The sequence below is a fragment of the Cebus imitator genome, unplaced genomic scaffold, assembly GCF_001604975.1.
Source record: "Cebus imitator isolate Cc_AM_T3 unplaced genomic scaffold, Cebus_imitator-1.0 Scaffold355, whole genome shotgun sequence".
In the NCBI taxonomy this organism is placed as follows: domain Eukaryota; kingdom Metazoa; phylum Chordata; class Mammalia; order Primates; family Cebidae; genus Cebus; species Cebus imitator.
The window spans coordinates 904404-915676 of NW_016107670.1; the positions used below are offsets into that span (position 1 = coordinate 904404).

The 11273-nt window shown below is 40.1% G+C and overlaps 1 protein-coding gene across 2 annotated transcripts; it reads right to left on the reverse strand.

Annotated features, from left to right (window-relative positions):
- Positions 1-412: 412 nt before the first annotated feature.
- On the reverse strand, positions 413-10885 carry ZFAND5 (zinc finger AN1-type containing 5). Of its 2 annotated transcripts, XM_017506392.1 has the most exons (7): positions 10388-10885; positions 9206-9338; positions 6439-6598; positions 5918-6029; positions 5221-5324; positions 2886-3011; positions 413-2059 (listed from the first exon to the last, which is right to left on the reverse strand). In XM_017506392.1, exons 3-7 carry the CDS (start codon positions 6587-6589, stop codon positions 1911-1913), a joined length of 642 nt encoding a protein of 213 aa, XP_017361881.1. In that variant the 5' UTR covers positions 6590-6598; positions 9206-9338; positions 10388-10885; the 3' UTR covers positions 413-1910. The 2 variants fall into 2 exon arrangements, with proteins under 2 accessions (XP_017361881.1, XP_017361882.1); XM_017506393.1 differs by lacking the exon at positions 9206-9338 and having other exon boundaries at positions 10388-10772.
- Positions 10886-11273: the final 388 nt, after the last annotated feature.

Sequence of the window (11273 nt, forward strand, 5' to 3'; positions counted from 1 at the left end):
CTTTGCAAAGACCAAGTCCACAGGTGCATCTCTGTATTAGAACCAAACCCAAAACAGAAATGAAACAAGTGTTTTTGTAAACTAAGTCATACATACTTTCTTCAGAATTATAAAAAGTCATCGTTTACAACATGGGGAAAGGGGACAGTCCATACTTGTTCCAATTTCATTTCTTTCTCCTCAGATTTTAAAATTGTTTTGATCCCAAAGGTGCCTACTGAATTCTTAAAAAATAAACTGCCTTATCAGCTATCATACCTGAAAATGCTTCAACTATCTCTTGGTTATCACTTGAATAAGTTCAGGGATGGCAAAGGAAAAAATTACAGTATAGCCATGCAAAATAACATTTTCTAATTTCCCCCCTTTAGGATTCTAACTGGGGCTTAAAAACCCAATGAACAAGTGAAGATTCCCTCTGTACATGGCTTTTATTATTTACATAATACAATATAGCATCAATGCTGAATAGCATGATTATGTGCAATACATAAATATGAACTATCTGTACACATCTGCAGGTCTAACTCAGAACTAAGGTACATAAAATTGAAAGCAAAACTGAATGCTTTAAGAATAAAAGTAAAAACTAGGACTGAACACTGCAATAAATCAGAAGTAGTGCCTCGTGTACATACTTAACTATTTACAGATGAAAACAGGCATTACCACAACACTAACTATACTCATTTATATATAAAAAACACAAGTTTCATACATCACAAAAAACCTTCCATTATAACACAGAAGTGGTATTACCAGACAAGCATCAGTGAAGTATACTGCCTTTTCTAGTTGTTATTGTACAATGCTGTAGATAATGCAGCCCATGCAATACACCCAAGAACACTAGAGTCCTACACCCAAGTACAATATGATAAAGCAGCCCTCTGCAAGTGGTGCTGGATACCACTAAGAAGTCTACTGCAGCCATGTTGGTTATGATTTTCCATGCAGAAGGGTACAGTTACATTAAGAACTGAAGTCTTTTAAAAGGCTTTAAACATTCTTTCTTGAACCAAAACATTCGACAAAAGATGCACATGAAAAATTAACTACTCAGATACCTTTGCAACTTAAAATTCAGATGCATGTTATTCAATAGAGCTGCTGTATGTGAAAAACCAAACGCAGAGTTTAAATTTCTTCTTGTAAACAAATTAATCCTAGTGCAGTTCTGTGCTACACATTTTTAGCAATGAGTAATGCAGACATCTTCTGGTGCAGGCCAGCACAATAAGCTTCAAAGATTATCTCAAGACCCTGTTTGTTGTTGGTTTGATGGTTTTACTTATAAGCAGTTTCGATGTTTACCTTTCACAGAATGTCTTATTTGACAGCTTTAGATGACCAATTTAACTGGGCTTATATATGGCGCCAAATACTGGTTTCACGGGAAGGTCGGATCCTCTTTATAAGCATTTCTTCCTGCTTCCAAAGAACATGTTGTGAAATTAAGAGGGTGAAGTTTAACTATGGTAGAAGTAGACTGCCAGTCCTTTTCTGGTGTACCATTTTAAAAAAATACAGGCACATAACACTAGCCAAAGATTATACCTTGATTACATTCCCAAAAGGCAGATATGCTGCAAACATGCAGAGATTTCATTTATTTTGTTTGGCACATGGGAACTATATTTTGTTCCTATTATCTGTGTATTTCACTTTGCTGTGCAGATTTTCATCCAATTTTATTCAGGGGAGGGCATATACATTTTGTAGGGCTGTATCTATCCAATTCTGCCTGTAACAAACACCCAAACATCCTAAAATATCAATTATAAGACAGACAAGTATAAAGTAAAACTCTGGAGAACATCAAAGAAAAATGGCCATGCATCTGCTCTTTAATGTTTTCCTACGATATATTAAAATAAAAACAAAGTTTCAGTCTCTTCACAAGTAGTAATTTATATTCTCTGAATTTTTTCAGCCACAACAACTGGATTCTCTTTTCTGATTTTTGCTGCAGCTTCTGCTTTGTAATCATATGGACAGTTGTGCTTGTCAGAGTAACGGTGAAGTCCACAAAACAAATTTCCACATCGGCAGTCAAACCCTGAACAAACAAAGAAGCAGTCACTTGAGAACTTGAGGCAATTAAAACAAAGAAAGAAAAAAAAAAAGCTTAGTCACTATAGAAAGGGAACCAGGTTTTCACTGCTTTGCAACATAAAAGACAGTGAACTCTTTTCTTCTACTTTCTGGTGATAAGACACAGTCAACTCTTGAAAAAAGTCTATCACTTTACACTGGAAAAGGAACTTTTAACTTCCTTTGAGATGGTGAGAAATTCAAATAACTATGTTCAGTCTTCTCTTGCAAGGGCAACAGGGAAGTGTCTGGTAAGCCAAACCATGGGGAGAAAACAAAATGGGCTATCTGCCAGCTAATTTCTACCAGGTGCTCTCCCTCTATCAACTCCTGTAGATGCAAAGTAGGATAAAATTTACACAGGCTCTGGAGTTAGGCTGACCTGGATTCAAAACACCTTATGTTAAGTGGGTAATGTTTCCTCAAGTGAAAACAACCATCAAGGTCTGAGATTTAAAGGGGACAAGAAAAAAAAGCACTCAGAACATTCTGTGCATAGCTCAAAGCCAGTGGCAATGTCAGCAACATTTTCCCTAGGTATACAAAACTTTTATCAAACTAATAAAAAGAAAATAGAAGGGTGTGAGTTAAAACATTTCATATGATTAGGAGACAGATGGAAATTAAATTCAACTTCTTTCCACTCCAATACCACCTTCCCCACCTTTCCTAGACTACAGCTAGCCAGGCATTTTTTTTAATGTGTAAGATGAATCAGTCTCTTAGGGAGTGACCAAGAGCTCCTCCTTAACTACAGGAAGTAAAATACACATTGTCTTATTTTGTAATACCTGTAAGACCAACTTTCTTTCTGCACATGAAACATCTGTTTTTCTTTGGTTTGGGCAATTCAGGAGCTTTTTCTTCACTCTGAGAAGTACTGGGCTGAGAAACTGATGGACTGGGCTGAGTGACAACTGAAAAGGACAAAAACAAAATTTGTTAAGCATTCATTGGCTAACATTTAAGTCAAAAGAAGTATTTAAGAAGCATTCCTTGAAAATACTTTAACATGAGAACCTTTCAAATCGAGAAATTCCTGCCAATCACCATACTTTGCTTCTCTAATTTTGTAAAATGATCACTCACTCTTAACAGCCAGTACTAAAAACAAAATCCTAATTCTGTTTTAAAGAGCTGGGAGATGTTAATCATATGCTCAGTTTTTCCACATTAACTTCCTAAATGCAAACTTCTCAATCAGGGCAGTTCAAATTCATTACATCTCAGTAAATAAGAGTAGCCAACTTTGAAGCAGTTGGCTATAAATCATTTTGAGTTTTTTGCTTATAGAAAAAAAATCTGTAGATATAAACAGCAAATTTTGACAAAACCCAAACCATTAATCCCTAAAAATCAATGTTAGATCCAAAAATTCCAAAACAATCATTTTGCCATTTTCAAAGGTATACTAAACATTATAGGAAGACTTGAAAGTTTTTTTAAAGCTTGTTTTTTTAAAAAAAGATCAGCACAGTCTTTAGAAACTACTTGAGAAGTTCTGATTTTAAACTATCAAGGATTCCACAGGCAGAAAAAGAATCTTATTGGACAGTTAGAGTTAGCATCTACAAACAGTCCCACCACCATTTCTCCACCTAAAAAGGCTTTAAGTTTCAGTGTACATGACATCAATAAAATTTCTCACAATGAACAAAAAATAGATTATTGTACTGAAGCCCACGTTGCCACTAGTTATTTAAAACATCAAAATTTACATATACTTAATGTAACTATACCTGAAACACTATAAACTCGGGTTTTAATATTAATCCAAACCATAAAAATAGCAAATTTATGTATGCCAATGCTGAAATCACTGCCCAACTATGCCAGCACCAATGCTATTGGCTCCTACAGCAAGCTGATTGGTTTAATGGGTATTTACTCTAAAACTCTGCCCAAATTTATAATTCAATTGCATTAGCAATGTATCTACTGGGACGAATAACCTAATATTAGACTAAAAGAACAAAGTTCTACCTACTGCTACTGTGACAACACTAATGTTTTTCCAGATGTCATGAGGATAAAGAATAATCTATGGGAATAGTTGTATGGAGTAGAGAGAGTGTGTCAGTCATTTCTTTGGCCACACCTGAAAATGAACTGTGGCTCCTGAGACAAGGGAAGAATGGGGAATAAGAAAAAAATTATACAGAAAAGGCAAATAGCAGTGAACCACAAAATGCCTACTAATAAATACATACTAGCTACAGCTCTAACCCAAGACTATTCTTCCAAGGTCAGAGTATTTAAAAATAAAAAAAATAAAAAAAAGGCATCATAGGAACACTAACGTGGTCAGTTTTAAGGATGGAGCTCATTTCAAAATACCAAATATAGATTTACCTGCCAAACTTAAGAATTTCACCTTAACGTAAGATTAATACAATAAACAAACTTGACTGCTGTTAGCAAAAGCAAGCCTCCAAAGCAGATTGTATAACCACTGACACTATTTTTTCACAAGTTTTATATTGCATTTAATTAGCACTCTGCCAAAAAAGAATTGATCAAATATGTGCACTACATAAAGTACATAAATCTTTGTTCTAGGGCCTAGTACAGGTAATTCAAGTCAGTCTTCTTGCACCATTAGGGTGCTTCTGGTTGTGCTATGTAAGCAAAGTCTCCAAACTCACCAAATGTCCTGAAAAACAAAATGTCTTTTCACACTGAGTTTTAAACTCCCACACAATATACGGTAGGAATACTGCACTTCTTCAAATAAGTTTTAGTGTTCAATATGTTTTACTTTAAAGTTTTCTACAACACTGACAATATCAAAACTGAGTATTACTGCTTTTGATCATAAAATTATCCTTTATGACCTTGAAATTTCACTTCATCAAGTTCTTAACACATCCCATCTCCACATTACAGACTTCGCCCATTTATGCACATGAGGGTAATGCAGGGGATGAGCAGAGAAGAAACTGAGAATCAACAGAATGACTATTTTACACGTCAAGAAACTTTTAAAGATAGCAATTCTTTGTTTGGCCTGTATTTTATAGCTCTCCTTCCTCTTTGGTCCTTCAATGGGAAGGAAAGAATCTCCCCACCAACCATTACTTGCACTATCAAATTCAGAACTGAACAAGTATTAAATGAAAAGCATACCTGGCTCTGACACCTCTGTTTTCGGGGTAGTTATTTTGTCCTCTCTTGAAATGCTCATTTCTGTCATTTGCTGAGTTACAGGCAAGGCAGCCACAGGCACATTTCTATTTGAGTTCAAGCAAACAATTTTTAAAGGTGTTAAGGGTACTTCTTGAGACAATGAATAGTTGTCAGTTCAACTTTAAATTACATAATATTTCCAACATGAGCAAATGGAGCTAGAAAACCTAAAATTTAAAAAAATATTGGATGCCCAGCATAAATGGTTGAGAAAAAAGTTTGACAAATGGCTCATCAACTCAGGGCTGCATTTTGTATAAGTTGGCATATTCTAAAACTAACTAGGAATTTTTAGCTGTGCCTGTAACTTGTTTAAGGGCAGAAAGGGCAGCTCTGCCAAAATACCTTATTTGGTCCAGTAATATAGTCCATAGTCTAACTCGACAACCCCTAAACCTCAATGACAAAGAAATAAAAAAGCACAGCATTTCCAACACAGAATCCTTGAGGGAGTTAGGGAGTCCGTTCTTATATACATTTTTACTCAATGACTTAAGTCAGACACTGAAATTCTCGATTATGCAACAATGCAAAACCAAGGACATCTGACATATTCACATTTTTATTATTGGACTAGTACAGACATCTTGGTTTCCTCTTTGTAACATTATAAAAACTCTGAAATGTTCAGTCTTACCTTGATTTTTCAGATGTGCTGCCAGCAGCACCTTCACAGTTGTTTAAGCTAGTGTCTGCTCTTTGTACAGATGCAGAATCTGAGGTAGGACTGTTGGAACCACTAGCTGTCCCTATTTAAAAAAAGGACTTGTAAGGAACCAATGAACACTACAAAAACTCATTTAGTATCAAGACTTAGTAATGAATACTTGCATTTAATTAGGTTAGTGATATAAGCATTCACTGTGCTGTAATCCTACGCTTGAGTATCCAAACACAAAATATTAAAAAGTCATATCCAATGAACACAAGTGTGAAACAGAAAAATGTCAAAAAAAGAAAACTAAAAAGCTAGAAGATGCTTGTAGATAGCCAATGCATTCCTGATTAGTCAGGTCAAGTACTTGGGCTGTTGCTTTAATTTCAAGCTCTTGTTAAGTGTTCTCTCCATGGGCTTTCAGCATTCTCAGCCCCAATTTTTGGTTCTATATTTTCTGTCCACCAGTTCTTCAAATGTGTTTTTCCTTGAAAACAACTTACCCATTGGGCTCATTCTGCCACTATTCTGCTGTCTCTGAAGATGTTCTTTGTAGCAAACTGAACACATTCCATTTGTCCTAGGATTTCCATAAAAGCCACATCCTGTGCTACACAGCATGGGCCCCGGGGTCTGGTTAGTCTCCTGAGCCATATTTTCCTGCTATAGATGAAACAAAATTTCAGAAATTAGCATATCACTAAAATATAGTCTGATATAATCATCAGTATACCATTGTTATTTCTACACAAGTTTTACAAAAGCCTAAATTCTGTTAATCATTAAAGAGTAGGCAGAGATAATTATCAATATTTTGTTGCCTTTATAAAAGCAAACTGTTATAGGGCCCCCCCCCCAAAAAAAAAGAAAAAAAAACACACACACACACACAAAACCAAACCAAACCAAAAAACCTAAAAAGAAATTCTAACATTATTAAGATATTTTTACCTGTCACTATTCTTGGTTTCAATTTATGGAACGGTCTGCTAGCTCTCAGGGTTATGTTTTAATCAATTCAGGAAATTGGTATCTTTTATTCTTTGGTTACTTTTGACTCTCCTGCAGTACAGGTAGACCATTTCAAATGATGTTTTTACTTAGTTGGCTAATCACAATTCATCACTGACTCTTGATATTTATAGGTAGTTCTGTAAACTGGATGAGTAAAGCTTTCTTAAAACTAACACCTATACATATCTGGGCTTCATCAGTAATTTGACATTTCTGCTGAGGCAGGGCATCTGTACTTTTTAAATGTGGAAACATCTTTATATAAGGCTGAAAAGAAAGCTGGTAGCCCTTCCTGCTACCTTGGCACCAACAAGTAAAGTTTAAGAATTTAGGGTCAGCTGGTTTATGAAACTCCTTTTATGTTCTCCATTTGAGATGTGAAAATCTATTTCAGAGTACTTTACAGCCAGTGCGCCTAGGAACCTGCTATGTATAAATTATGAACCAAATTTCTCAGCCAAAGGCACTATTAATTTTTAACAAGTGCTTGTCTTCCTCATACCAGAAAATAATAAACTGTTCGAAGCTCAAATTCAATATAGTAAAGTAAGGCAATATAAATATACAACTCTTTAGTATTGCTAGGTTAATATTCAGTGCTAGGTTACCAGAAAAAGCTTTACATAGCAAGCATTTGTTTGAAAGCAAGCAAGGGTTTGCTTTCCTAAAAGTCTTGTTAAAATGCTGCGTTAAATTATTAAGTTTTCCTCTGGATGAGAGAAATTAATTATTCAAGAAAATTTATTTTACAATAAAGTTGTGGAGGGTTTTCATATCATCTTAAATATGTATAAGGGTACAAAAAGCATATTTGATAGCATGTGATTAAAGGGAAATTTGTGTGCCGTGACTTGTGGTCACAGTCATTTTTTCCAACTACTACATACTAGAATACACTTTTCAGTGAGTTATTACTTACTTTGAACAATAGTATTAATTTACTTGACCCTGTCTCTTTAAATAGTAAGTGGAATTTAGCTGACTCATTTTGGAGCAGGGTAGTGTAAACATTTCAACATCACTTAGGAAGTTTATTAATAAACACTTTCAGCTGGGTTTTTAAATGTTGAGTATGACGGGAGCAAAAATGCTTTCAAAAGATAAATATGTACATATTTACATGCCCACCATGCACAAAATGTGTGAATCTTTACCTATGCATAAAAGTTGGGTCATTCCTTAAAACCAGTTTAAGTATGCTAGCTCAAATTTTCTACACTAATGTCCACTGTCATCTGACATTGGCTTTAAAAACAAAACTGGCTTAAGTTTAAGGCTAAGCAATCAACCTACATATATAATTTTAATCTGTTAAAATCTTTTAAATAAATAAAACGGAGGATACTCCATTTAAAGATTTCACACACTTTGACAAAGTATTCCACCTTCCCTTCAGAACATGTCTACCTTCATTTCATTATAAATAACCTTCGACTGCGAGATGCACAAGGGGCACCATGACATGAGTCTTCTACATGGGTTCCCATCTTTTAGGTTTTTTTCCCCCTAGAAAGCCAGCTTTTAAATGCCATCACATGTGCACAGCTTGCTTTAATATTTCTCAGAAGCTTAGATCACATGGGAGGGAGCTTCAGCCTGTCACAAGGCTGCAATGTGACAAGCCGAGCTGGATGGAGGCTCTCACATAAAGCCTAGTCAACAGGGGCCTCTGAAATCAGCTTCTATTTATATCTCAAAGCCTGCCAACTCCTACACAACCCCAAGAACTAAGGATGCAGCGTTCATGTATCTAACATAAGAAAACAAAAAAGGCTGCTAGTTTTTTTCCTAATGAGGAAAAAACTACAGAACAATCTCAATCTAGAAGATGAAGGCATAAAAACCACTCAAAGCCAAAATGGTCAAGGTTGTTTATAAAAAACTAAGCACAGTAGAGAGCATAAGAAAGAATCCTCATTTAGTGGCAATTATTTGGAGGATGAAGTGGAGGATGCGTGTTCCCATTAGGTATTGCATTCCCCTTCTCGTATTTTAGAAAAAAAATACCATTACTATTTATCACCTTTAAAGTAATTAGAAACTTAAGCATGCACGTGTCAGCTCTATCAGGTATAGCTAAAACGCACATTTTATAAAGTTTATGGCTTCCTCTAACTCACAGCTTAAAAAAAAAAAAACCTCAGTGTAACTGAAAAATTCACCAATTCCAATTCGGAACAAAGAGCTTTTACACCCATGGAATATAGTTCTTCCAAGTGCACAAGATGTTATGAGACGGCATGAATTCCCACTCACCTGGGAATTGAGACCTGAGTTCAAGTCTCTAGTCTGCCACTAAGCCAGTGACCTTGGGCAAGTCCTTACTTTCCAGATTTCAGCTGTTTGCCAAATGGAGGAGGATTGACTCTTAAAGGCTCCTTTTCAGGGCCTGGGAGATAGAAAACAGGAGAGAACTACAACGAATCCTAATTTTTTAGATTTTAAGAAAAATCTTTAAATATAAAATTTCAATTTTTTACCAATTAAGAAATCCTACTTAAAAAAAATCCTAAATTCGTTTATGTTTTTAGGAGTCTGTATCTAAATCCCAGGTTTAAGAACGGGGACGTGTGACCTACATGTTCCTTTACCTTAGTATCTCCTTGGATTGGATGATATATATCCTTAATAGACATTCAATCAATAAAAGATATTTCGACCCTTCCCCGAAAACACAGCTCCACGAGGTGAGTGGAAAGCGAGCAAAAAATTTTTACGTTCACCAGCCTAAATGCACCAAACAAAGAAGGTGCTCCACTTCCTCCATGAAAACAGATCTCAGGGTAGACGTGCAGCAACGTCGAGAAACCCAAAACACGACGCCGGAGAACCCCCGGCCCCATGTTCCAATGGATTTTGGAACAAGTTCGGGTCCCACTGTTCCCCCATTCCCCTCCAAAGAAAGGCCCTACTCAGGAAAGCCCACTAAGGCCCTCTCCGAAAACCACTGAGTCATGCAGAACAGCAGCTCCGCAGGCCCCACGCCGATCCCCGACCCCGAACGGCTCTTCCGAGAGAACAGCGGTGGGGGAGGGACGGGGGGGTTGCAGCGGGCAGGGGGCGCGGCCCGCGCCTTGGCCTCTTTGTTTCTCCGGGTCCTGGTGCCTACGCCGGATGCCGCCGGCGCTGAGGGCGGCCGGGCGGGAGGCGAGCGGCCTAGAGGCCAGCCCCGCAGAGGCTGCACGCCGGGCATTGTTTCCCGACAGTGCTCTGGAGCGAGCCAGGGACGCGGGGAGCCAAGCCTCGGGCCACGACGACAGGATGACGCCTCCGTCTTTGTGCTTCCTGAGCTGGCGGGCGGGCTCCCCTCCCCCGGACGCCGCCATCCGCGGCCTGCTCCGGGTTCGCCGTTGGCCCGCGGCGCCCCCCGTCCCCTCACTCCCGCCCCCGGCCCGGCTCAAGGAACCCGGTTCCAGCCCCCAACCCCGTACCACTCACCGTGCAGGGCCCCAAATGCGAAAGCCGGGCTCGCACGCGAAGCCGGCACGGTGAGGCCGGGCCGAGGCCTCCGGGAAGGCTGAACCGGGCGCTCTGGTGCCGCCGCCGCGGGCCGGGAGCGGGTCAAAGCCGCAGGCGGAGGTGGCGCCGCCGCCGCCGCGGGGTCTTCCTTTGTTCCTGCAGCAGCGACGAGCGCGGCCGGGACACGCCGGAGCTCGGTAAGTGGGAGGAGGGAAGCGGGGAGGGGGGGCGAGGAGGAGCGGAGGGAGGACCGGAGGCCGCAGCGGCTAACGCTTCACTAGGCGCTCGCTTGTCGTCGCCTCACGCCTCCACAGGCGGCAAGTTGGGCGGACAAGGGGGAGCGGAGAGCTCGCCGCGAGGCCTGTGGCCCTAAGGGCCCGCTGATGGCGCTCTACGCCGCTTCTGCCACTGCTGAGGAAGCGGCGGCTCCCGGGAGCGAACAAGCCCGCGTAGGAGATGCACACAGCTTCGCGTCCCGGCCGACTAACGCGCTCGCCGCCCGGTGACCGGGCTGTGAGGGAAAAGAGGGGGAGGGGGCGGGACCCGTGCGTCAGCGAAAACCCCGACGGCGGCGGCGGCGGTGTCGGTGAGCGCGGTGACGTCGAGGGCCCGAGGCCACGCCCCCGGCGCTCAGTCAGTAGGTCCGGGAGGCGGGGCTGAGCTGGGTCGCTGTGCGCTCTGGCGGAGCCAGCCACTGGCCTGGCGTTCGGCCTCTGGGTGGAGCTGGAAAGAGCGAGTCCTGAGGAGGGTGCGTTTCTATTTTTAACCCAATTGTCCGCCCTCTGCCTCCCTCCTTCGGATTTTCTTATTCAGGCCCGTTTTTCGCCATCCTAGTTCTCACGCTTTGTCTCCTACCCTGGGCAGA

Coding starts and splice junctions, on each gene's coding strand:
- ZFAND5 (XM_017506392.1), bottom strand. CDS start 6,589: ATGGCTCAGGAGACTAACCAGACCCCGGGGCCCATGCTGTGTAGCACA. Junction 3,012..5,220: donor AACAGAGGTGTCAGAGCCAG/GTATGCTTTTCA, acceptor TGTCCTTTTCAG/TTGTCACTCAGCCCAGTCCA. Junction 2,060..2,885: donor AAAGAAAGTTGGTCTTACAG/GTATTACAAAAT, acceptor TTGTTTGTTCAG/GGTTTGACTGCCGATGTGGA.